The 27,917-nt window shown below is 39.3% G+C and overlaps 1 protein-coding gene and 1 pseudogene across 2 annotated transcripts; both read right to left on the minus strand.

Moving 5' to 3' along the window:
• Window positions 1-354: 354 nt before the first annotated feature.
• Supv3l1 (Suv3 like RNA helicase) lies at window positions 355-27,917 on the minus strand. Of its 2 annotated transcripts, none has more exons than XM_027931362.2 (15): window positions 27,588-27,917; window positions 19,596-19,673; window positions 19,098-19,205; window positions 17,600-17,714; window positions 16,288-16,456; window positions 13,487-13,598; window positions 12,065-12,142; window positions 10,280-10,371; window positions 9,166-9,346; window positions 8,527-8,620; window positions 6,552-6,771; window positions 5,037-5,117; window positions 4,516-4,692; window positions 1,483-1,631; window positions 355-835 (listed from the first exon to the last, which is right to left on the minus strand). In XM_027931362.2, exons 1-15 carry the CDS (start codon window positions 27,853-27,855, stop codon window positions 400-402), a joined length of 2,358 nt encoding a protein of 785 aa, XP_027787163.1. In that variant the 5' UTR covers window positions 27,856-27,917; the 3' UTR covers window positions 355-399. The 2 variants fall into 2 exon arrangements, with proteins under 2 accessions (XP_027787163.1, XP_027787165.1); XM_027931364.2 differs by lacking the exon at window positions 27,588-27,917 and adding an exon at window positions 21,414-21,562.
• LOC114089352 (ribose-phosphate pyrophosphokinase 1-like) lies at window positions 21,315-23,844 on the minus strand (annotated as a pseudogene).

Here is a 27,917-nt window from a genome sequence, read left to right on the forward strand (position 1 = left end):
TACCAAAACATGCATCCACCTTATTTTCCACACTCCCGGCTCCTAGGGCAGCCTGGGTACATGGGTACAACAGACAATAACATCTGTCAAAGAATCCCACTCACGACATCCCCTGCAACAGCTCAGGCACTGATTGGGTCAAACAATTCACCAAACTGATTTGTTCCCAGGCAGAGTTCTTTATGGTACGGTGACTCAGTGCTATCCTGCAAATGGCCATTATATAAAAGATTTAAATAAAATCTCTGACATTTCAGTATTTTTTAAACACTGAGTTCATTTTTCTGTGCCCAAAAACTCAGTACAAGATAGCCACAATGCTACAGCAAGCAGCAAATGCTCATTCAAACAAACTGGACTTAAAATAGATTTTTATTTGCAAAATTAAAAAAACAAAAACTAATCAGAATTGTGTTCCTTCTTCTTTCTTCTTGTCCCTTTTGAGTAAGTCCCAGACTCTGTTCTCTCTTGGCCATGTTCAGTCTGTTGTGTCATCCACTCCTTTTCAAGCTGCTTCAACATGTCTGGAGTGAGGAGTCCTTGCTGCACCAATCTGGAAGCGAGGGATAGCTCCCCAGCGCTGGCGCCAAGCGGCTCAGCAGCTTTACTCCCTGCAGTTTTGGTGCCACGTGCCCTTCTAGCTTGGCTCTTCAAGGTTCCTGACAAACGTGACTGGCTCCCTGCTAATGAGCTTTCCAGATGCAACAGCTTACGTGTCTCGGAAATTTTAATCAGTTTGGTGATGTTGTGAACACCGTCCTGGATAACACCATCCAGCTCCTTCTGCAGGTCTCGCACAAGGCTGGTATCTGGAAACATGTCCATGAATCGGTAGCTGGGAAAAGGACACGATATATTATAGCAACAGCTCTGGACTAATCTCAGTGGCACACCTACGTTAATTCCAAATGTTTTCTTTTTGCAAACTGTCCAGTATCTTTATTCAACTTCTACTTCTTCTCCAACATACCTGAGGAATATGTCATGATGAAAGTGGGTTGGTATACTATCTCAAGTAATCTTTATATGCTCCCCTAGGGATATATACCCCTCCTTTGAGAAGCCGAGCCCTCTAGAGCACGGATTCTCAAATGTCAAAAATCTACAAGTGAACCAACTGAAGATACTGTTAAACTGCAGAATCTGATTAAGTCTGGGATGGCCCTGAGATTCTTTATTTCTAAAGCTCCCAGGTGATACCAACACTTGTGATCCAAGGACCACTCTTTGAGTAGAAAGGGTCTAGTGGATCTTCTCACTTGGCTGTCTCAATGATAACCACAAAACTCCTGAAGACTTTTTTGGAAGAAATATAAGCCAGGCTCAAGTGTTTTTATTGACAACAAACATATATATAGAGCTTCTTGCAAATATGTGCTGAGTTTGAAACAAAAAACAAACAAAAAACCTCCCACCATTCATAAAACCTTTGATTTGCCCTATTACTTAGAAACAAGAACACATAAAGGAGAAAATTGGTACCTTAGCCACAGGTAAAGATCCAAGACGTCATGGACAGCTTCAAGATCCATGAGGTCTTTAATGTTCTTAGGTGGTTGTAGAGGCCATTTGATGTATCGGCGTAACCATGCAAAGGTCAAAGGCTCATTCCTGCTATACTGCCTGGCAAACTGAGGAATAGTTTGGTAAAAGAATTAGAATTCCCTTAAGTCTATAATTAGAAAAAAGCACAAATATTACCTGTGGTTGTGTTTCAATAGACAGGCTTGTTTCTTTGCTCCTTGATATTTTTTTACTTTTTTTTGGTGGTATTGGGTATTGAACCCAGGGCCTTGTGCACACAAGGCAAGCACTCTACCAACTGAGCTATATCCCCAGCCCTGGCTTTTTTTACATTTTTAAAAACATTTAATCTACACACACACACACACATTAAAAAAAACAAAAAAACCTTAGTTCTTTAAATAAAAAAATTAAATTCTTTAAGAAAAAAAAAAAGATGACTTTCACCTTTTTCCAAAGTTAGGGCAATAATGTCTGCATTAAAAGTTATAAAAAGGGGCTTGGTGCAGTGGTGCACACCTGAAATCCAGCAGCTTGGGAGGCTGAGGCAGGAGGATCACAAATTCAAGGCCAGCCTCAGTAACTTAGTGAGGCCCTAAGCAACTCAGAAGAAACGCTATCTCAAAATAAAAAAATTAAAGGGGCTGGGGATGTGGCTCAGTGGTTAAGCAACTCTGGGTTCAATCCTTGGTACAAGAAAAAAAAAAAAAGAGTTTAAACTCTGGCTTCAAGTCAAAGCTGATTTCAAATAATTCATTTCCTAATTAAGGCAAATTATCTCTCAATGCTTAACCTAAGCAAGGCCAATACTTCAGAGAGGCAGAGCCATTTTAGATTCCTTTGGCTAAATACTCCTCTAATTTTGTTAAATTTAGTCTGGTGCATTCTGCCAATTTTAATAAATGCCAAGTCAGACAGCCATGATGAATGGAAATGTGACCATGCTAACCTGTTAGGACACAACAAGCAGGGGTTCTCAGGCTCTCTTTATAAAGGCAGTGCCCTTAAGAACTCTGGCCACAGAAACTAGTGGAAGTCCAAGTTCAGGGGCTGAGTGGAGAGGGCAGGGAGAGCACTAGTTTTAGTATCTCACTGTCCACTGAGATACTTCCACTTGCAGCCAGCCCTAAAGGAGCTCTGGGGAGAACAGTTTCAAAACCACTGTCCTGAGAGGCATGGGAGGCCATCTATGGGACTGAGCTCTTTATACTTCAGTGATGGTGGAGATCAAGAGCAAAGGGAAAACTTCTAGATTTCAGAAGTTTTTAAACAGAAAACATATGTGTGTATGTTGATTGTACAGTTCCAGAGATTCCTTACTCCTTAGCAAAGAGCTCCTGCTTTGTTAGAAGAGCTTAAGAGATAGTGCAAATGAGGCTGATGCCAGCTCCATTCAGGTCAGCTTCCTCAGTCTCAGACCGTTCTCTAACCTCTGACCTTGTACTAACTTTCCCCCAAATGCCAGCTCCAGGAAAAATATTTTCTAGGTAAACCCAGACATGGAAGACCTCTAAGACATATTGTTAAGGAAAAAAGGCAATTTGCAGAATAACTTGCTATGATAACATCTATGGGAAACACATCCACAGGACAAAACTAGAATTCCTATGTGCACATGCATGCAGGCAGACGCCAGGGAAAAGGTCTGCAGAGACGCACACAAACACATCAAAGCAATCATTTCAGAGAACCGAGAGTGGGAGGTAGCCAAATTTATCCACCTGCAATGTTTTAATGTTATACTAAGAGAAAGTATTATGCATTTTATAATTTAAAATATAAATTTACACCCAGGCACGGTGACACATGCCTATAATCCCAGTGGCTTGGGAGATTGAGGCAGGAGGACCTAGAGTTCAAAGCCAGCCTCAGCAACTTAGTGAGGCCCTAAGGAACTCAGTAGACCCTGTTTCTAAATAAAATACTAAAAAGGGCTGGGGATGTGGCTCAGTGGTTAAGTGCCCCTAGGTTCAATCTCTGGTACCAAAAGAAAAAGAAACCCCCCCACACACATATTTATATTTAGAAATAGATTTGGTTAAAAGAGCTAGTGCACAGAATACAAAGGCCTCTAGAGGAGTTGGCAACGATGAGTCTTCAGAGGAAGAAGAGGCCTCTGTAGGGTTCCCCTGCCCTCGCTGCCCTTTCCCACAAAGTCCTGTGCTCCTCAGAAGTCACAGATTCACATCCCTACACAAACGGGTTAAAAGGAAGGGGGCTGGAACCTAGGCCCCATACTCACACAAGACAACCACCCAGCACAGTGCCTTACAGTTAAGAAAACTGAATATTGTTGCCACTACTGCAATCCCTTTCCCTTTGAAATAGTTACCCCACAACAATAAGGAAAAGGTTTGCCATCAGGCAAAGTGCCTTCCCTCAAAATATATTTTTAAATCATTTTTATTTTAGAGCTTTTTAAATTTTTTTTTAAATTGTAGATGGACACAACATCTTTATTTTGTTTATTTTTATGTGTGGTGCTAAGGATAGAACCCAATGCCTCATGCATGCAAGGCAAGCGCTCTGCCACTGAGATACAACCCCAGTCTTTGTTTTAGCTTCTTCACAGTGGCTACCATATGAGCCCAAATGTAAGACAAGGGTTCTACCTCCCTCAAAAATTATCTGTAAAGCCAGGCATAGTGGTGCCCACCTGTAATCTCAGCATTTTGGAAGGTTGAGGCAGGAGGATGACAAGTTTGAGGTCAGCCTAGGCAACTTAGTGAGAACTTGTCTCAAAATATGAAGTAAATAAATAAAAAGAGCTAAGGATGTAGCTTTGCAGTAGAGCACCCCCTGGGTTCAATCCCCAATACTGGGGAAAAAAAATTATCTGTGAGAAAAAGAGTCAAGAATATTTAAGTTTTTAGAAAGTCTCTTATATTTATATGGTACTCTCCCAAATGTTTAATTTCAAATAACAAACAATTATTTGGAAAAAAAGGTGTCCATCTTAAACAAGCCAAAATAGCAGAGATGAAGGCTCACCTGTAACAATGAGGAGCACACAAAGGGCTGCTTCTTATTGATAGGGGCTGTGCAGAACACGTATCTCACTCGGAGACTTAATGGGATATGCTGGATTAACTCTGCAGAAAACTTAAAATCATCCATATTGCAGACAAAATACTGCCCATCAACTTGTGAGAAGTCTACAAAAATATCCTGGGGGAGGAAAAATATATGAAGTTACTGGACTGCATCAATGGGCAGGAATAAAGTCTATAGAAGACAATGTCTTTAATCCACAAGAGACTTCCAGAAAGGCCTGCTTTATTCACTGCCTCCCGAAGCTAAGAGATCTCCCCCACAGCTTCCCAACCTGAAACTCAGACAGAACATTCCTCAAGAAACTCCCAGAGGATTTTGAAAGAAAGTCTTCATCTACAAGATAAGTTACATGGAGAGCAACTTTACAAAGGCAGACTATCCACCCAGACCCATGAGGTGGACCAGTAACTCTCTAGCATACCACCATTTTTAGATGAGACTTCAAAGTTTCTACTTACGATGAGATTGGAAAGTGTTGTATCAGGGAGGTGGTAAGCAAACATTTCAATCTGTTCAGCAGTTGGATGAAGACCTGCTGCCTTTAGGAAAAGTAAAAAATAAAATAAACGTGAGCTGATTGTTTTGGGTTTTTTTGAAAGGATAAATTTGCTTAAATTATTTCAAATTAAAGTCCTACATTTAGGCTTATCTCTCACCAAAGGAGTTAAATGACAAGAATTTGAGTAAAACAGAAAACAAAAAAAATCATCATTTTACTACTTATTACCAATTAGAAAAGTTGATGAGATAATTTAATAAAAATAACAGATAATTCTCATTAAAGAAACAGTCTTGTGCTTTTATTTTAGTCATTTTCCTAAAACCTATTATGAGCTGATGGAGTACCAAAATGCTTTACTGGATAAAAATTTTCCAGGTCTCAATTCTCTCCACTAAATAAAAGTAAAAGAGAAAAACCCAGTTTATTTAACCAGGGCAATAAAAATGATACACACACATACTGAGAGAAAGTTTCTAAACAGGAGGCCAGTTATTTCTTTAACAATATATTGCAGCATTAAGAAATGCCCAAGGTAACTATAAGGGATAAAGAAAGCAAAGACAGAAAGAAAATAGAAAGGAAGGAAGACAGATGGGTCCTGAGGGAGGGAAGAAGAGTCTGAATATAAGAAATAAGGTAACCCAGAGGGAAATGAGGGTGTGTCAAACTTCAGCTGCAGTGGGAGCCCCTATGAACCTAACCACACTCCACTACAAAAACTATAGAAGTGGTTTCAACCACTGCTTTCCTCCAGGAATTTTTGTCTTGCATTATCTCACATATGTTCCCTTTATCTAGTGTTACTGACAAATTAAATGAGCCACATGTAAGTGAATTTTTCCAGGCAACTTTAAACTAATTTTTAAAAATTAATTTGTTTAAAATGTGTACACTTCTGATTCAATAACTACATTGACCAAAATTTAACACTGTCTTTTCTGGCTTGAATTTGTGATGCTCAGAGCTGTTACTGATCCATACTTCTAGAATCAAACTTCTGGTGATTTTTCAGTTCATTGACATAATGTCACCTGAAGCAACTTTGCCCCTCTCCCCCCACCTGCTGCTATATTTCTAGGAAGAACTAAAGGAAAATCAGGCCAACTAAATTTGTTCAATCTGTATCTTTCACTTGCATACCATTCTCTGAACAAGGGGTCTCTATGTCTCTTCAAAACAATAAAGGAGGGCTTTCTTTCTTTTTTTTTTTTTTTAGTTGTAGATGGACAATACCTTTATTTTATTTATTTTTACGTGGTGCTATGGATCAAACCCAGTGCCTTCCCCACGCAAGGCGAGCACTCTACCATTGAGCTACAACCCCAGCCCCAAGGGAGCTTTCTTGATGAGGTTTCAAAGGCACAAAATTTTCTTTTGCTTATTTATGCTTCCAGGAAGGAGTATGGATGTGGGAGAGGGAAGATATGACTGAACTCCCCACAGAAGCAGTAATTCATGTATTATACCTTACCCTTATGGGATCCACTGGCCTATTCAAAATTTCCTTTAATAAACCGAGGTCCTCGCGATTCATCGTTGTAACCTCTCCTTCTTTGTACTGTGAGCTGAATCTACCAGCTCTGCCGGCAATCTGCAAGGCTTGGGAGGTGGTGATTGGTTCTATTTCTTTCTCTCCCTTCTCATTGATACTGGGCTTTATAAGAGAGTAAAAAATGATTCTCCTTATGCTCCTGAAATAGAAATGAAAGTGATCCCACAGAATGCATAAACAAGCCTCTGTTACTTGATTCTAATTAAGGCCTATTTGCCATTTTGCTGCCATTTAAAAAATGAAGACAGATGTGATGGAGCACACCAGTAATCCCAGCTACTCAGGAGACTGAGGCGGGAGGGTCACAAGTTTGAGGCCAGTCTCCAAATGAAAAATAAAAAGGACTGGGGATGTAAGTTGGTGGTAGAGCAGCCCTGGGTTCAATCACCAGTACCACATACAAAATGAAATTTTTATTAATAAAAATAAATAAACAAGGAAAACAAGTTTGTTGATGGGGTTGGGGTTGTAGCTCAGTCAGTAGTAGAGCAACTGCCTAGCATGTGTGAGGCACTGGGTTCAGTCCCTAGCACCACATAATAATAAACAAAATCAGGTATCATCTCCATTTATAACGAAAAATATTTTTTAAAAAAAGTTTGTTGGTAATTCTTTTTCTTCCTTTCTTTGGGAGATGGGGGTACCGGGGATTGAAAACTCAGGGACACTCAACCACTGAGCCGCATCCCCAGCCTTATTTTGTATTTTATTTAGAGACAGGGTCTCACTGAGTTGCTTAGTGCCTCACCGTTCCTGAGGCTGGCTTTAAATTCGCAATCTTCCTGTCTCAACTTCCGGAGCTGCTGGGATTAAAGGTGTACGCCAAGGTGCCTGGCTTCTTCCTTTCTTTTTTTCAATAGTAACTGCATTATTATTCAATTAAAAAGAATTACCATTCTTTCTTCAATTAGTATGTTCCAACTAAAAATCATCAAACTGTACACTTACAATAGGTGAACTGTATGGTCTATAAAATATACCTTGATAAAACTACAGAAAATGACTTTCTTTTTTTTTAATATTTATTTTTTAGTTACAGGTGGGCACAATATCTTTATTTTTTATTTTATGTGGTGCTGAGGATCGAACCCAGTGCTTCACACATGCTAGGCAAGTGCTCTACCTCCGAGCCACAACCCCAGCCCAGAGAATGACTTTCTTATAAATAACCCACGGTGTTCTCATACTGCTTTAAAAAGTTAGCTATACCAGGTGTAGTGGTATGTGCCTGTAGTCTCAGCTACTCAGGAGGCTGGGACAAGAGGATTGCTAAAGTCCAAGAAGAGTTTAAGGCCAGTCTGGGCAACACAGTGAGATCCCATCTCAAAAAAAAAAAAGAGCTACTATTAAGAACTATTAATACTTCTTGTATTCTTAAAGGTATATAGGTGCCTTCATTACCTACGGTGGAATATTGTGGCTTAACATTGTTATCACTACAGAGAATGGCCAGCCCCATATTCAGAATAGGCACTTGGATACCTGCTAGCCAAGAAACTGAAAATAAAGTGAGGTAATGACAGGTTAGCAGAGTAGGGGGCAGCACACCAAAGTCCTAGTACTATATAATATTTTCTTTTTATTCCTTCAATATATATAAGCAAGATAAAACTCAAATCTATACTGTAATGGCCATTCTTCTAAAGTGAAGTGTTTGGTCATTCATCCCAATTCAAAAATTGAAAACATGGGCTGGGGCTGTAGCTCAGTGGCACAGAGCTTGCCCACCATGTGTAAGGCACTGGGTTCAATTCTTAGCACCACATAAAAATAAACAAATAAAGGCATTCTGTCCATCTACAACTACAAAAAAATTTCTTTTAATTGAAAACAAAAACAAACACTGCCATCTAATTCACTGAATATCGATGCTTATTAAAAACAAATTACTTACAAATTAAGTCCCATGCCAATTGCATCTGTAGCGACCAGGATTTTGCACGGATCACTGGGATCATTAAACTTTTTTGCTTGAGCAAGTTTGGTTCCTGCAATAGAACAGTTAGATCAGCACTGTCCAGCCTTACTACATCATGCTAAGCATGCTTAGAAACCCTTGCCCCTGCTCTATTTTTATGAATAAAATTTTTATCATTTCAAAATTTCTTTCTTTATAACCTCAAAGAGTCACTATCCTTTACCTCCATTCCTTTAAGTTGCCCCTCATGCAGCAATGCACTTCCCCAGCATACTAATCTTATTCTGAGGATTCTTATTAGATTTCAGGACAATAATTTGAAGGGAATTACTGGGTCCATATTTTAAGACATTTTGTAAAAAAAATCATAAACTCACCATTTAAAATATAGTCTATGATAACAGCAGCAAATTATAAGAGCTATAAGTAATTAAAATACTCCTACTTCCCACAAGGTTAACTAGAAAAAATATTTATTCCATACGATCTATAAAAAATTACCAATAAACCAAATGGCTTACTTCAATATTTTTACTATGTTTTCTATACATATTTTAACATATTTGGCAAAAATTAAAAATTTCATATCTTATCACAACAAAAGCCAATAATTACCAGGTGGGAGACTGCCATATATAACAGCTGATTCCAATCCTCGAATTTCAATCTGCCGACTCACAGAATAAATATCATTCTTGCTAAAACAGACAACACAGTCCCCAGGCCGAAGGTTGTCTAAAGATTCCAATGCATGATCCAGCACAGAAATGGGGGTAAGCCTCTTATAGTTTCGAACCTACAATAAAGACATATAGTGGTAAAATAACATATCCAACACAACTTCCTCTAATAAATTAAAAACTTGCCAAGCAATCAACAGCAGCTAAAAACTGATAAGTACCAACGTTTTTCAAGGGAAACAGGAAAGGATTCACTTCAACATTATAAGTGTTACCATCAGCTCTCATTGGCATTTCTAGACTAATAGAATATCATACAGTGTTCCATACATTTTCAAAGCATTTTCACATATATTGATTTTCATGGAAACATGGCAACTTCAGAAGAATTAATTGCTATTTCCATTTCATGAACGAGTAAAATAGAGCCCAATAAAAGACTGAGTCAGAGCTTTTTCCAATTCTAACTATGTTCTGCCTCCAAATGCAAAGGTAAAAAAAGCAACACTCAGAATGGAATCCAGAATTTCTTCCACTACTTTCCAGAATGTCTCCCTGAAATTGAGCATAAAACTAAAACAATGGCCAATTAAAAATATTTCTTCATCTTATTATAAAACTCAGGTAAAGAAAAAGAAAAGTAGGAGTTAGAAGGAACCAATTACTTCCTACTCTAGGAATTTGCAAAAGGGATACAAAAGTCCTAATTTACTTATTCTAAACTGATATGCTCAAATCCCAAAGAATTTTGTGAAGATGAAGAATCACCCAGGCCTTGGGTTTGATCTCCAGCATTGGGGGGGAAAAAAAAAGAATGCCTCTTATTCTTGGAAGACTCAGGATGCAATTGCTACTCTGTCAGAACTTCACACTTCACATCTTGAGGTTCAACCAAATATATGAGCTAGTCAACTATTAAAAAAAAAAAAAAATGAAGTTTTCTTTTTAGTTAGGTTCTAATTTTGCCACTGCCTAGGGTCTAAAGCCACTGTATAGTTACTCTTAGCTATTTGCTTTGCCACTTGAAAATGAAATATATAATGTAGTACCTCCACTTCCTCCCCAGTTGTATACATAAGCTCAGTGACCAGATCGATAGCAGCAGATTCTCCACATAAATGGATTTCTTCAGCACACAGTCCTGTAAATGCACAATTGGGATTTTTTAAAAAAGACTTAATATAATTAAGTATATAACATTCGCAAAACAAAAATACTTTACCTTTATTAGCTACCTATTATTTTACAAGTCTATCAAATGTTTTCAGCAATGTCTCTTTGATGCAAATGTCAAACCACCACTGCCTTCTAATGGGCTAAGATCATCCCTGTTTTTCTAAATCTCAAAGTTCTAAAGCTGCTCTGACCAAGGTTTCAAGTCTATCAGGGTGAAGTCAGCCAGGACTGGAACGTGGCATCCTGATGCTTAGGGCTCAACATTAGTCCTACACTTGTGTTTTTCAAATTAGGCTCCATGGAATCACAGAGGTTAGGAGCTGGAGGGCAAAAGAAAGTCCAAGTTGCTTACCCCTGGCCAGATCCATTTCCACCTGTTTTATTATAGGCCTAATGCATCAGTATTATTTGAAGAAAGAGTTCAGTTATTTGTTTTTAAATTTGAAAATACCTGCCCTACAACATGCTGATCAAAAATTTACTCCAAAAGCAAGTAGTAGAATAATCATTCACATCGGACATCAAGAATTCCATATTACCAGGACCCTACCCTAAATGAATAAATAAAAAATAAAAAGCCACGGCCACAAGATTTTTACTTCAGCATCATCAATAATAGGGAAAAATGTTCCAACTCTGCCATCTTGTGATGTACATCAGTAATCCCAGTGACTGGAAGCTAAAACAGGGGATTACAAATTCAAAGCCATGCTCAGCAACTTACGAAGTCCATAAACAACTTAGCAAAACCCTGTCTCAAAAAATAAAATGGCCTGGGGATGTGACTCAGTGGTTAAAATGCCTTTAGATTCAATCCCTGGTACCAAAAAAAAAGTTCAACTTTAAAGAACAAATTCTGGTACAGCTCTTCAATGGAGGAGATGCAGTTATATTAACAATATGAAAAAATGGCCATGAAATAACAGAACTGAAAAAGAGAAAGATACAAAATTAAATGTTCTGAAAATACCACACACATAAGAAAAAGAAATGGCACAAAATATTAATAGTGATTGTGTAAATGTGGTAAGACTTGAACTTTTTTTTTTTTTGCCTTGGGGTACTGCAAATTGAACCCAGGGCTCTGTGCATACTAGGCAAGCGCTCCTCCACTGAGCTACATCCCCAGCCAAGAGACTTAAACATTTTGACTTTAATTACACAGCTATACCTATTTTGTAATAGTAAAAGTAGATTTCCCATTATTGAAATAGTATTTCAAGGATGTGGGTCAAGTGGTAGCGCGCTCGCCTGGCATGCGTGCGGCCCGGGTTCGATCCTCAGCACCACATACAAAACAAAGATGTTGTGTCCGCCGAGAAAAACTAAAAAAAAAAATAAATATTAAAATATTCTCTCTCTCTCTCTAAAAAAAAAAAAATAATAATAATAAGATGTCACCCTTAGAAGAAACTGAATAAATGATACCAGGGATCTTTGTGTATCATTACTTAGAATTTCAATAAAGAGCTAAGATTTAAAAAAAAAAAAAAAAAAAGAAATAGTATTTCAAAATTCAAAAACTCACACTTCACTGACTTTTATAGAAGACTTTTGTCAGAAAAAGGGGATCTAACAGACTACTTGGCAATGACAAGCAGATATACAAATAGTGCAGATGTCATAAAGCCCAGGCTTGATGCACTAAGACCACCAACCTAGAAGTGCTCTGGTCCAGGCCCATCCTCTGGCTGGATCTCGAATCATCTGAATTTCATCAATTACAGCCACTTCATCTTAAAATGAAAAAGTTATCATGAGCAATACAATCTACTTAAATAGTATTATAAACAAATCCAACATCAAAATTCAAGCTTTCATCACTACCACCATCACCATCATCCTTCATTATGGGTCTCTTGGGCTGGCTTGTACCAAGAATTTTATAATTGTATTTCATTTAATTCTCAAAACAACTCTAGGAAGTTAAGTACTTCCATTATCTCCATTTGACAAAAGAGTAAACTGAGGCCCAGAGAAGTTAAGTACTTGCCCAAAGTTAGACAGTAAGTGAAATCCAAACTTAGGTCATCTCGCTCTGAAGATCATACTCTTAACCACTGGAAGACACCATTCTCTGTAGTAAGCAGTTCCATTTACCTTATTTTCACCAACCTCAGAGACTGCCTTGAGAATCTGCCTAAAAAGAACCACCATGGGCTGAGGTTGTGGCTCAGTGGCAGAGCACTTGCCTAGCACATGTGAGGCAGTGGGTTCAATCCTCAGCACCACATTAAAAAAACTTACTGTGCCCATCTGACAACTAAAACAAAAACAACAACAACAACAACAAAAAAAACACCACATTGCTGGGTTCAATGGTGCACACCTGTAATCCCAGCAGCCTGGGACTTGAGGCAGAAGGATCTCACATTCCAGGCCAGCCTCAACAATTTAGCAAGGCCCTAAGCAACTCAGCAAGACGCTGTCTCTAAATAAAATATGAAAAAGGGATGGGGATGTTGGCTTAATGGTTAAGTGTCCCTGAGTTCAATCAAAGGTTACACCATGCAAAAAAAAAAAGGTGGGACTAGGTTCGATGGCGCACGCCTGTAATCCCAGCTACTCAGGAGGCTGAGGCAAGAGGATCCTAAGTCCAAGGCAACCTCAGCAGCTTAGCAAGATATGTCTCAAAATAAAAAGCATTGGGGATAGCACAGCAGTAAAGTGCCCCTGAGTTCAATCCCTAATACCAAATAAAATAAAATGCAAAAACACCCAAACATACATAAAAGAAAAAAGGGAACTAACTTCTATAAGTAAGCATGACAATATTTGGTACTTATTACTAGTGGCAGGTAGCATTTGTTGTACTATTCTTTTTCCAGATATGGAATGTTTTTTCACAACAAGAATCATATTTAAGGGCTGTGGCTGCAGCTCAGTGGCAGAGTGCTTGCCTAGCATGTGTGAGGCACTGGGTTCGATCCTTAGTACCACATAAAAATAAACAAATAAAGGCATTCTCTCCATCTTCAACTACAGAAATTTTTTTAATTAAAAAAATCATATTTCACAAGTACAACCATATTTTAAAATAAAAAATACCAAGTCATAGTTTTTCAATGGTGTTTACATACATGGTGTGGTGACACTGCACATCTCAACAGTACAAGCAACATGGGCAGCCTGTTTCCCATCTGCTTCAACTGTCACACGCTCTTCACCTGTCACCAAGTCACATGGCACACCCTGAAATGACAGAAAGAAACCCAGTCGTATTTCTACCTTGAAAACAACAGCAAAAAGTAGTTTTGTGTGTCTATTCTCTTCATTACCAAGGAATTTATTTAACAGCTGAAATAGAAGTATTCCCAATGCCTTTTTCTTTTCTTTTTTATAGAAAATGAAATAAGAGCTACTTTCTTATATAACTTAGGTAAAACTGGAAATATCTCCAACCAGTTAAATCCTTAATAAGAACATGAGAAACTAAAGCACATGAGAAACTAAAGCACATTCATTTTTAAAAAATTTATATATATATATATATATATATATATATATATATATATATACAGTTGTTGATGGACCTTTACTCTATTTATTTATTTATATGAGATGCTGAGAATCAAACTCAGTGCCTCACTCATGCCAGGCAAGCACTCTATCACTGAGCCACAAACCCAGCCCACAGTTTAACTTTTTAACTTTGTTTCTGTACTATTGGAGTTGTTAAAATGAACATGATTGTTTCTATACTCAAGAATACTAAATGGGGGCTGGGGATGTGGCTCAAGCGGTAGCACGCTCGCCTGGCATGCGTGCGGCCCGGGTTCGATCCTCAGCACCACATACAAACAAAGATGTTGTGTCCGCCAATAACTATAAATAAATAAATATTAAAAAATTGAAAGAAAAAAAAAAGAATACTAAAAATTAGCTGGGTGTGGTGGCACATGCCTGTAATCCCAGTGACTGGGTAGGCTGAGGCAGGAGAATCATGAATTAAAAGCCAGCTTCAACAACTTAGCAAGGCCCTAAGTAACTTAGCAAAATCCTGTCTCAAAATTAAAAATAAAAAAAGGCTAGGAAGCCAGGCACAGTGGCGCACACCTGTAATCCCAGTGGCTAGGGAGGCTGAGGCAAGAGGATCACAAGTTCAAAGGCAGCCTCAGCAACATCAAGATGCTAAGCAACTCAGTGAGATCCTGTCTCTAAATAAAATAAAATAGGGCTGGGGATGTGGCTCAGTAGATCACTGCCCTTTGAGTTCAATCCCAGGTACCAAAAAACTGGCTAGGGATGTGGCTCAGTGGTTAGGTGCCCCTGGGTTCAATCCCTGTAACAACAACAAAATATATATATATTTTTTTCCTAAAAATAAAAAAATTATAAAGCATACTAAAAATAAAATTTAAGACTGTAACGACCTCCTAATATACTTCCTTGAGAAGGAAACACCAATGCTGTGGTATAAGAGAGTGCTTAAACAACTGGCTTGCCCACTACTGAGGGGTTCCCCAGAACAAAGGACTTTGAGTAAAGTTCAGTCAAACTTGGAGGGTTGGTCACCACCCCTAAGTGATCTGAGTCTAATTATAAGAGAATATCAGACAGATACAAACTAAGCAACAGTTTGCAACAAAACTGACCCGTCGTCTTCTAAAAGTACAAAAGTTATAAAAACAAAGGAAGACAAAGGAATTATCCCTGATTAATGGAAACTAGAGACAATTTAGAACAGTGGGAAACCTCAAATGGAGTCCTGGATGGGAGCGACAGGGTGCTACTGGACAACTGACAGATTCTGAATATGGACTGTATATTAAATAATAGTATTCTATCATATTCAATGATTTATCCTGCTTCAGATAAATATCCTGTGGTTATATTAAAAAAAAGTTTTTGTTCTGAGTAAATACGTTTTCAAATATTTATGGATAGAAGAATTATGTACCCAAATCATTAAAAAAAAATACAAATTACCTAACCAAAACTGGTTAATCTCTCATTGTAAAGTTTTAATAAAATAATGAGTCAAAATGTGACCCATTTAGTGAAATGATGTCTCAGTGATTACAGGGTTTAGTCCTTTCAGTTTTGAACAAGTAGTTTCAGCCAGTTGTGGCAGTGCAAACCTATAATTGCAGTGACTCAGGAGGCTGAGGCAGGAGAATTGAAAGTTTGAGGCCAGTCTCAGCAATACTTAGTAAGGCCCTAAGCTACTTAGTGAGATCCTGTATCAAAATAAAAAATAAAAAGGACTAGGGATATGCTCAGTGATTAAGTTTCCCTAGGTTTAATCCTCAGTACCAAATAAATAAATAAATAGATGAAGCAAGCTGGGATCTGACAGCTTGAATTCAAGGTTATTTATATGCCACTCTGCATTTCTCTCTAGGCATAAAATATTCTACAATGTTTTATTCATTCCTTCTAAAGTGTTCACTTTTCTACATTTTACTATCTCTAATATCAGGATGCATATTAAGCACTGAGAGCATGCCAGAGCTCAATTAGCAGCATCTTCTCCTTTCTTTTGTTTTCTTCTTTTTTGGTACCACAGATTGAACTCAGAGGTACTTAACCACTGAGCCACATCCCAGCACGTTTATGTTTTATTCTGAGACAGAGTCTCTTTAAGTTGCTTAGGGCCTCACTCAGTTGTTGAGGCTAGCCTCAAATGTGAGATCCTCCTGCCTCAGCCTCTTGAGCTACTGGGATTACAGGTATATACTGCCACACTGAGCATCTTTTCTTTCTTAATTACACATATAATAATGGCACCTCTTACAATCAATAGTTTCCTAGATGCAAAGAAATAAGGTATAATTTGTTACTAGTAAACTACTACATCTTTCTTTTCCCCTTGTCCAACTTCAACCCCAAAAGAAAATGGAACAAGAAAAAAAGAGCAAATATTTGGTGATATACTGACAGCAGCATTACTCTTTTCAAAGATCTCATGTGCCAGTAATTTCAAGGGGCCACAATATACTCCAGATTTTGCTGACAAGTATTTCTGAATTGCATGGTAAGTTTTTCCACTGTTTGTGGGGCCCGAATGGAATATTATCTTCCGCCGTATGGCTCTGGCTTCTGAGTACCTAAAACATGAATGGGTAAACAGTTTAATTTTATTAACCCCAAAATCCACCCTAGCAAAGATACCAACTGAAAAAAAAATTTTTTAATTTAAATAAATAAATAGATAACACCCCACAAAAACATCCTCCTAACATTCACAGATATTTTGAAAAATTAAGTAATTGGTTTCATATGCACATTCAAATAATTACTGATTTCCAAGAACAGTGTTAACTAAACGGAGGACAAAAAACCCCCAATACAAATTAATGTCTTGGGTATTTTCCCCACTGCATAAACCTCTTTTCTTCCAGAGTTACTAAATTTAAATTGCTATCTGCTCCACAGATATGTTCACATCATTCCCACAGCTCTAAATATGTGAACCTAAAAGCAAACATTCCCAGGTCTCTGAATTCAATATAAACTATTATAATAACTGAGCCTCCTGCTTCTGGTCCTGATGGCTGCCTGGTAGTGAGTGGACTTGTGCTGTCTCTATAAGCAAATACAAAACTGGGCAAAATATATGCAGCAACTATTTACAAACATGTGGAACAGGTGCAACCCCTGAAAGGGGGGGACACTGGAGATGATCGAAGCAGGGCACAGGGAGGTGGACCCCGAGCAGAGTAAGAAAGTCCCACAGAACAGAGCATAGAAGTCAATGCAGAGCTGCGGAAGCACCTAGAATCTGAAGGGCAGAATGTGGAAGAGCAGAAAGGGTGAAGGAAGTAGGGAGCCCTGAAGTTTCTGCAATGGTTTCATGTGGGTCCTTGGCCACAGCCTGGCTGAAGGTAAGAATTGGCAGGGCCTTCAAGCTTAGCAAGGGTCTGAGCAGAAAGCTTCTGAGAGGTCTTGAAGTGCTAGAAGATGCTGCTGTTCCACCCACAGGGGAGAGAATTCAGTATTAACACCCTGGCATTCAGCTGACTCCAGGAAGGCCACAGCTCAGATGCAAGGCTAACACCCTACTCAAGCTGCTTCAGTTCTGCCCTAGGAAAATACAAGCCCACGCTTGAACAGGATCAAGGGGAAACAGCCTAACAGAATGAACAGTACTGTTCAGACTCCTTATAATTTGCCACCTAGCATATGTTACAAAAACACATAATAATAGTCTTCCCAAATTAGAAACAGAAAATTTCAAATGAAGGACTAACCAGTTCGGTGGTAATCTCAAGTCACTGATCTTACGTAGATCATCCTTACATTCCAACACAGGAAATATTTGTTTGGCATGTCTCAAGAAAAATGGAAATAAATCATCCACATGAGCTAGAAAATAAAACACAGATTAACATGGGCAATCTGGGGCTGGGGTGTGGCTCAGAGGTAGAGGGCTCTCCTAGCATGCGTGAGGCACTGGGTTTGATACTTAGCACCACGTAAATATAAAGATATTGTGTCCACTTATAACTAAGAAAAAAAGTTTTTTTAAAAAATGGGCAATCTACTTGCTATCTACAACCAAAAGAAGCAAAATCTTTTTTCTTATTGAGGTAAATTAGGGGAGCATGGCCAAGATAAGAGAAGTCCTAAAAGAGGAGACCCCATCCTTTTCTAGAACTTTCTTTTTCTTATTTTTTCATCCAAATTCCACTTATATTTTTAGGAAAAAAAAAAGAAAAGTAGCTGCCAACAACTACATTCTACTATCCCAGTATAACTGGCAAAGATTAGCACTGTTCTTTTTTCTTAATTTAACAAGAATAAAGAATGGTATTGCCAGCCTATAATCTCAGCAGCTCAGGAGGCTGAGGCAGGAGGATCTCAAATTCAAAGCCAGTCTTAGCAAATTCAAAGCCAGTCTCAGCAACTTAGCAAGGCCCTGTCTCAAAACAAAGAAGGGGTGGGGGAATGTAGCTCAGTGGTTGAGTGTCCCTGGGTAGTTCAATCCCTGGTACAAAAAGATAAATATATAAAACTATATAAATATTATATAGATAGATAGATAGATGGATCCCAATGGAATATTATCCATTTTATTTTATACGTGTGTGTGTGTGTGTGTGTGTAAAACTAGCCAGATATGGTGGCACATGCCTATAAGCCCAGATAGTTGGGAGGCTGAGGCAAAAGGATTGCAAATTCAAGGTCAGCCAGAGCAACTTGGTGAGACTCTACCTCACAATAAAATTAAAAGGGCTGGAGATGTATCTCAGTGGTAGAGCCCTTGCCCAGCATGCACAAAGCCCTGAGTTTAATACAAAGCACCACCAAATAATAATAATATGTGAGTATTTATATAATTCCATATATGGAATAAAATGATGTTCTTACTTTTTGTTTTTTCTTTTATAGCAAGAACTTTATCCTGACATGATGGAGAAATAAGCCAGTGGCAGAAACAGGTAGAATATGCTATGAACTAATCCTATCTTGTGTGAGAGCTCATTCCATTGTGGCCCATGTTAATACACAGCAGAAAGAAGATGACAGATCAAGGTCCCAGTCTAAGACATTCTCATGACTAGCTGAGGGACCCAATATAAAAGCCAAGTGATTACAAAACTTCCTATCCAAGCATTGAAATATTTACAAAGGATATTACCAAGACATATTCTAAAACAAATAAGCCATGCTAGAGAAATAAACATGAAGTATGGAATAAACAGAAAGTACATTCAAGAGAATTTTCAAAATTCTCTAAAGACTTGCCTGCACTGAAGCAAATGTCATTCAGAACAATGTGAATGTCCACATCCAGGGAATGAGATTGCATAATATAATTTCTAAAGCTTATGAAAGCTTGGTGGAAGAGACGAGCTGCAGAAAACAAAATCAAAATATGTAAGGCTTAGTTTTCATTTCAGTTCTCCTTTTAAAAGCACAAAATGCACCACACCAAATTCAAAGTATCTCTATATTTTTACTATGTGGATAATTCAGCTGGTTTAATTTGATCTAGGCTAAAGCTGAAAAACTAGCACAACAGGAAGGAAAGGTGCCCAGGCAGCTCCTATGCTGTGTGCTCTGGCTCAACAGGTGAGCCTTGCCAGCCTCCTGCCCTCGAAGAAGCAATGGTCAGAGGCTTGTCTCCAGACCACAACTGTACTCCTACTTTCAGGGCATAAGAGGTCCCATAGAACACTGAAAAAGCTATACAAAGCTACACAAAGTAATACTACATCTCTATAAAGATATTATATGTCTTACCATCAAGTCCATAATCAGCACCCAGTTTCTGAATTTCTTTCCTCTTATAAAACTTATCTAAGATCTTCTTTACTTCGTCTAGAAGAAAGACATAAAAATTCAACATTCATTTCATATTTTAGAGAAATGACCAAATGGCAGAAGAAACTTGAAATCATGATACGTAAGAAGTTGAAGATTTTAGTTGATCCTCTTTATGGGTTAATATGCAATGAAATATCTAGAAAAAAATAATAGTCAAATCAGGCAATATTCCTGTTATACTGCAGAGGAAATGGGCAAGGTGTAATGGGCTCAGAACTAGGTTCTAATTTTTATCAAGCCATTTTTAGATAACCATGCCGTTTCATTTACTTACAACCATTCTGCATATTAATAGTAAACAGGGGTCTGGGGTTGTAGCTCAGTGGTAGAGCACTTGCCTCCAACATGTAAGTACTGGGTTTGATCCTCAGCACCACATAAAAATAAACAAACAAAATAAAGATATTGTGTCCATGTATAACAACAAAAACAACAAACAGTAAACAGCTAAAATAAATGCAGAAAAGACAACCAATTTGGCAAGGATCAGATCATCATGCTTTTATGCAAAAGACTAAAGAACTGGGATGATCTTTAGTTTGAAGATGATGATTTTATGAAGAACACATTCCTCTCATTTTGTTCTAGATGGCATAAGTTAACTCAGTGGGAGGTAAAGGAAGCTGATTTCAATGGAATTTACATAAGAACTTCCGAATAATTAGAATAATTTTTCAGACCCAAAATCACAAACATAGACACTTTATTAATTTCCTCTACAAGAGACAAAAACACCAATCTTTTGACTGAATGTCAGGTCCCTGGAAAAGCCAAACAGATTCCAGGAAGGAAAATGAAAATTAAATACTTAAAAGGTACTATAATACCACCTAAAATCTATGACCACGGTAGGCTAAGGAAGGTTAAGCAAATTATCTAATACGAATGTTAACAATTATATAGCACGAAGCAGGTTTGTGTTCCTGAAGACTATGGTACAATAATTGTTTGGGCCCAAGAGGATATTTGGCCAGGAAAAGGTCAAGATGGCTAAAGGCAAAGCCATAGAAAGGAATAGATACAAAGGGGAATCCAAATTACATGGTTAAGCAGATGATGATGAATCAGACTTCTTTCTCCAAAGAAACATTTGCTGCACTGTGCTACCCTCTCCCGCCCTCAGGATCCCACCAAACAGTTTTTCAGGCTGAGCTGCCTGCCCCTGCCTTACAGGGTGCTTGCTCAGCTATAAAGAACAGGTTTGGGGTTGCCCAGGATCCTTGCTTTTAATTTAGCATAGACCTTGGAGAACTAGCTGCTTCATTGCTAACTGTTCTGACAAAGAAAATCGCCAAGAGAAATCACATGCAAAGTCTCAGCATCCCCAACCATTCAAACTGGCTTACTCAACACCCTCAGAAGTATGAAATCTTGCAGCAGCTGAACTCTAGTTAAAGCTGCAAGGTTCACAAAATAATTTAAGGAAAATGAAATTCCAGCAGTTGATCTCCATCTGTCTTTCTCCAATTTATAATAAACCCCCATTTACATGATGTGGGATGTAGAAATCTATAGCGGAACAAGCTGGGTCTTCTGCGAATTTGTCATCAAATGCCAAGGAAAAAAAACAAGGAGCGGGGTTTGTTTTTACTTTTAAAAATGCCTCAAAATAAATAAATAAAAATGTCTCAAAACTTATTCTATTATAAAGGGACAAAGCTGAACAGTAGGAAAGAATTCCCCATTAAGAGCTCTCCTGATGGCTTCTGCAAGAATCATAGAGATGTCAATCACCTGTAATTTGGAGCAATGCTTCACCTTGACCTCCCGGGGTATGGTATTGGTAATCACTACTGCTTCAAAACTTGCACTGTGATGCAAGAAATGACTGGGCCAGAAAAGATTCCATGAGTCAAGACAAACTCTGGTGGCTCCAGCTGAGAAGTTTGTCAGCCACAAGGCAAACTGTGCCACAAGTGTCAGTCATGTCATCCACAAGGATAGCCACTGGAGTCTTCATTCCCACCGACTAGCACCATGCAGTCCACATCACTGGCCTTCTGTTGCTAGTGAATCTAGACAACGTCCACATTCAACCAGTCTGCAAGGTCACACTCTTGGCTCCATCAGCATCAGGTGACACAATAGGGCAGTTCCTCCACTCAGAGATATTCTCCCTAATTCAATTCAGGATACCCAGCTCTGCATACAAATTGTCCACTGGGATATTTAAAAAGCCCTAAATTTGAGAAGCACGAAGATCCATGGTGATAATATGACCTGCACCAGCTACAGACAGCATATTTTCGACAAGCTTGGCTGAGAGTGGAGCCTGCTTCTTGTCCTCCTTATCGTGCCAGTCATCAGGGAAACATGGGATGACTGCAGCAACTGAGCTGACTGAAGTGATCTTGCAGGCATTAACCATGATCAAAAGCTCCACTAGATTGTCAAGGATTTCAACATGATACTCTGAACGTAGACATCTTCTCCACTTATACTTTCACCAATTTCCACACAGGTCCCCCTGGTTGCTGAATTTCTTAGTCACCACCTTGCCTAGCTCCAGGCCCAGGGGGTCAGCAATTTTCTGGGATTGGTCCCAATGGGAGGTGGCGCTGAAGATTTTGATATTCAGCATTTTGGGTAACTATCCTAGGCACTCTTCACTCAGCGATCACTGTTGCTGCAAAGACCAGAAGTGAGCCCCACAGACTTAATACTATCCACCTTGCATTGCTTCTCTGCCATCTGACATTCCACCTGGCTCTAAATTACCCAGGGTCGGGGAGGCAGGATCAGTGGGGAAGCCCATATCCCATCCACCTGAATTAGCTGAGCCTGGGGCCTAGAACAATTTTAAAAAGGGGTTGCCTCACAATAGTGAAAATTCCTTGTAGCTCTGGGTTCCATCCCCAGTACTGCAAAAACAAAAAAGTAACAGAAATTTCTGTGACACCAGGGAGGTTGAATTAGACACCTGTCTGGGTGACATACCACTATGAATAAATAATTTACCCTGAACCCAAGGGCACTCCACAACTAAGCCACATCCCCAGCCCTTTTAAAATTAATTAATGGTACTGGGGATTTAACCCAGGGACAATTTACCACTCAGTCACATCCTTAGACCTTTTTATTTATTTATGTATTTTAAACTTTTTTTTAAGAGAGAGAGAGAGAGAATTTTAATATTTATTTTTTTAGTTTTCAGCAAACACAATATCTTTGTTTGTATGTGGTGCTGAGGATCGAACCCGGGCCGCACGCATGCCAGGTGAGTTCGCTACTACTTGAGCCACATCCCCAGCCCTAGACCTTTTTATTTTGAGACAGAGATTCACTAAGTTGCTGAGGCTGGCACTGATTCTCCTGTCTCATTCTCTCAAGTCAATGGGATTACAAGCATGCTGTGCACTGGCCTATTTTTACATTCTGAGGCAGGGTCTCACTAAGAGAAGAGACCCTGTGATCTTTCTGCCTTGGCTTGCAGAGTAGCTGGGACTACAGGCATACACCACAATGCCTGGCTAAATCAATAATTTGATAGGAGAAAATATTTTAAATTTATTTCACTGAGATTGTATTAAGGTCATACACGTTAAAATACTATCGTATCATTCTGTAGAGATAAACATTTTATTGACCCAGTCACACACTACACATTTCTGAGAAAGGCCAAAAGTGAGGATGGTTTCCTGCCCATGAAACACAGGCCAAGTGGCCTGTATTTTTACCTCCCAGAAAAGTACCAACCAGATTTTCATGCAGTCATGACATACTCAACACTCACTGAAATTAAGCCTGAACACAGCATCCTACTAACAGAACTGTATTTTATATAATAGAATTTCAAAATTGCTGGTCTAGCCACTAGATTTGCCCACACCTAAATATAAGATCCACAGATACATGTACACACATGTACATACTCATTCCCTGGAGTGGATCACAGGCAAGTATCATGGTATTTCTGGGCTTCTGTTTCTTTGTATCTAGTGGGGGCAACAGTTTCTTTGTGGGGGGGAAAAAAAAATCAGTGACCAAAAAAAACGGTTAGAAAAAAGCATATGAAATTGCATGAAAAAATTCTGCTAACCTATAAACTACAGATGGAGCAAATCTATTTTCTGAGACTAATATGCAGTATTATGTTATGATCCAGATACATATCCAAAGGAATTTAAATCAGCACGCAAAGACATATTTGTGCTTCCATGTTCACTGAAGCACCATTTGCAACAGTTAAGCTATGGAAGCAATCTAGGTGCCTATACCTATTTTATATGTGGAACATATTTATATATACAAACATATCAAAACATCACATTGGGGCTGGGGATGTGGCTCAAGCGGTAGCGTGCTCATCTGGCATGCGTGGGGCGCTGGGTTCAATCCTCAGCACCACATAAAAATAAAATAAAGATGTTGTGTCCACCGAAAACTAAAAAATAAATATTAAAAAATTCTTTCTCTCTCTCTCTCTCTCAATAAAACAAACAAAACGACAAAAAACATCCCATTGTACATAACTATATACAACTATTTATATTTATGTACATAAGTGTGTGTGTGTGTGTGTGTGTGTGTATATATATATATATATATATATACACATATATAGTTGTATATAGTCATATAGCTTTATGTAGTTATATAAACATATATGTGTAAATACACACACACACACATATGACAAACATTATTCAGCCCTAAAAATGAAATTGTTATTTGAGACAACATGGAAGAATCTGGAGGACATTATACTAAATGCATCACTTATACATGAAACCTAAGAAAGCCAAGCCAGAGAAGTAGAGATGGAGTGGCAGGGTAGGTTGAAGGTGAAAGTGAAGACATTGACCAAAGGGTACAAAATTTCAGACACACAGAAGGAGTAAGTTTGAGCAATCTATTATCCAGACAGGAAACTATAATAAATGTTATTATATGTTTCAAAATTGCTAAGAGTAGATTTTAAATGTCATCACCACACATAAAAAATAAGTGTGGGCCATTTCCTCTCCTGGAAGAGGTCTGCTCCATACCTCTTAGGGTGTCACTTCCATTTCACTAAATAAATCTTTTATGATTTTCTTTTTAAAAAGTGTGTGAAGAATTTGTTAATTAGCTTGATTTTATCATTCTATGACACAAACATATCAAAATATCACATCATACACCATAACTATAAACAACTATTTCTCAAGTTAAATTCTGACTGGGACTGGAGCTCAGTGGCAGAGTGCTTGTCTAACATGTGTGAGGCACTGGGTTCAATCCTTAGCACAGAATAAAAATAAACAAATAAAATAAAGGCATGATGTCCATCTACAACTACAAAAAAAGTTTTTGTTTTTTTGTTTTTAACTCTGAAGTGAAGGCAGTACAGGGGTACTCAAGCAGAAGCAGTAGTATGTTTCGTACACCTGGAGCAGAGGCACATGTCATACATATGGCTTAAGGATGGAAAGTGGGAGACAATGAAGCTGGGAGAGAGAGGCCAGGTCAGACAGGGTCTTACCAGCCATATTAAGACTTGGGGACTATTTTAAATTACAGACAATGAAAAAATATAATACAATTTTTTTAGCAGAAAAGCAACAGGTTCAATCTTTTTAAAAGAACATTCTGATTGCAGGCAGAAAATAGACTAGAAGAAAAATAGACTAGAAGCCAGGCATGGTGGTGCACACCTATAATCCCAGCAGTGTGGGAGACTGAGGCAGGAGGACCGAGAGTTCAAAGCCAGCCTCAGCAACTTAGTGAGGCCCTAGGCAACTCAGTGAGACCCTGTTCTAAACAAAATACAAAAAAGGGCTGGGGATGTGGCTCAGAGGTTAAGGACCCCTGGGTTCAATCCTAGTACCAAAAAAAGAAAATAGAATAGAGAGATCAAAGGTATTCCAGGAGACATGTAAGGAGTTATTTCAATGATCCAGTCCAAGATAGAAGCTAAAAATTTAAGTTGGCTGCAGTGGAGAAGAAGTGAATTGACTCAATATTTATCAGACAGAATCAACAAGACTTGTCAACTGGACCTTCTGTTAAATATGGGAGGTGAGGAATGGGAAGAATCAAATCCACCAAGTTGTTTATCTTAGCACCTGGAGCAGGTCTTGAACATGCTAGTATAAGGAGTAAGCAATCTGAATGGAGCCACCTGGTAGGCAGCTATATAAATCGAGGATGAATGAGAGGTCCATGTCGGAGACAATGGTCAGAAGGGAGTACTGATTTTAGGGGAGAGGAGTACTGATTTTAGGGGAGAGGGAGAAAATGAGACACTTAATAGCAAAAGTATGAAGTATGGCAAAATGATGTGGAACAGAACCTTGAAGTAGTACATCAACTTATCAGATAAGAAGCAGGCAAAAGAGATGGAAATGTATCAATATTTGAATATAAAAAAGTTAGCCAAATTACCTCACACAAATTACTGTATGCCTTCAGTAAATGAGAAATTGTTGTTTAATGGGTTAACTGTTGTCTGAGTTTCAATTTTACAAGATGAAAATGTCCTAGAGGTCATTTTCACATGTGAATGAACTTAACATGACTAAACTATACATATAAGAATTATTAAGATGTTAAATGTTATGTTTTTACAATTTAAAAATAAGCAGAAATAATACAATTACATTATTAAAATTGTTGTTAAAACGATATAGACCCCAACTCCAAGTAAAGTGAAAGGCCTTGCTGAGCACTGGCCTGGTGGTATATGCTTGAAGTCCCAGCTCCAGAGGACTACTGAGCCAACAAGGCAGGAGGATCACTTGAACCCAAAAGTTTGAGGCCTCCTGGGCAACATAATAACACCGTATCAAAAAAAAAAGGAAAAGAAAGAAAGAAAAATAACATAGACATGAGGTGCATCATATACTATACTGCTCTGAAAAACAAGATTTGACCCAAAGCATGCTATAATCCATATTTTACTTTTAGTTTTATTTATTTGGTACTGAGGATTGAACGCAGGGTGCTTTACCACTGATCTACATCCCCACCTTTTATAAATTTTGAGTCGTTCTCACTAAGTTGCTGGGGATCTGGCTAAGTTGCTGAGGCTAGTCTCAAACTTGAGATTTTCCTGCCTCAGCCTCCGGAGTCCCTGGGATTACAGTGTGCACCGCATCAAGCTGAAATTTGTATTCTCAAATTACAATAGGGGACGTACTGTTGCTAGTCGGAGTAACTCCCTGAAGACAGTCTGGAAAGCTAGTGCCCGGCAGAGTTGTGGCATCCCCTGGATCTCCTTGGTCAGAGGAAACCTCTCACCTTCTTCATCAGCCAAAAGCCAAAGTGCGGCTATATAACGCTAAACTCCCCTCGAAAATATTTACAGATCTCGCTGTCAAATCCATCCAAAATTAGTTTTGGTGACAAAACCTACTGCCACTCACTGATGCTACACTTTTACTTTCTCTCTGGCTCCTGGATGACTATGGTCCCTCTTTTAGCGAGGACCCCTTTATCAAGCTGTATCTTGTATGACAGCAGATTATCAGAATCTGTCTCGGTCCTCCCTTCACCCACCATGCAGCCCAACACTGCGACCTCGCCCAATGACAAAGAATCCTGAAAGAACTCCTCCTCTGGCTTTTCACTGCCCATCCCACTGCCCCATTTCGAAGGCAACAGTTCTGTGGCAGGGGAGGAACAGAGAAGGACACCCGGCGGGGGACTGAGGGAGCCAAGACGTCCCAATACAAGAGGTTTTAAACCAGTCGGAGAAGAGAGAGGTCAAAGGGAAAAAGGTCACTCTGGGCGGACCGTTAAGGATGAATCAGACACAATCCCAAGAGTCAAAGGACTCTCAAAGCAGCGAGGGAGGCAGAAACTGTCAGGCACAACGACAACGCTCGAGGGGACTCGGGTCACCAAGGGGAAGAGGGACAGCTGCCCCCCGGGGCCGCCAGGGCCCGGCAGACATCGCCCGCGGCCTTCGCTGGCTCCAGCACTCACTCTTGTCCAGAGGCCGCGTGAGCTCGGCCCCGACGTCGCCATCGGCGCTGGGGCCCTGAGGTTTCACAGTCAGCGGCACGAACAAAGACGTGTTCGGGGCTTTGGAGCCACCGGAGGCAGACGAGGCGGCAAGGGCAGGAACGCGCCCCAGAACCGCAGGGGGGGGCCCGCAGTGGGCGCGATGCGCAGAGCAGACGGCCGCGCGGTGACCAGCCTGGCGCCCCGCCGGGAGCCGAGCCCACAGCAGGGCACACCGGGGGAAGGACATCGAGGCCGCGGGCTCCGGGGAGCCTGAGCAGCCCCCCGACACGGCGACGGGCAATGACGCGA

The sequence above is a fragment of the Marmota flaviventris genome, chromosome 4, assembly GCF_047511675.1.
Source record: "Marmota flaviventris isolate mMarFla1 chromosome 4, mMarFla1.hap1, whole genome shotgun sequence".
In the NCBI taxonomy this organism is placed as follows: Eukaryota; Metazoa; Chordata; class Mammalia; order Rodentia; family Sciuridae; genus Marmota; species Marmota flaviventris.

What these genes read in the sequence shown, in the direction of transcription:
- Supv3l1 (XM_027931362.2), bottom strand. Translation starts at nt 27,855, where the DNA reads ATGTCCTTCCCCCGGTGTGCCCTGCTGTGGGCTCGGCTCCCGGCGGGG. An exon ending in GTGCAGTGTCACCACACCAT is followed by an intron (nt 12,143 to 13,486) that starts GTATGTAAACAC and finishes TTTCATTTTAAG; the next exon opens with ATGAAGTGGCTGTAATTGAT. An exon ending in CAACTGGGGAGGAAGTGGAG is followed by an intron (nt 9,347 to 10,279) that starts GTACTACATTAT and finishes TCTTTATTGTAG; the next exon opens with GTTCGAAACTATAAGAGGCT.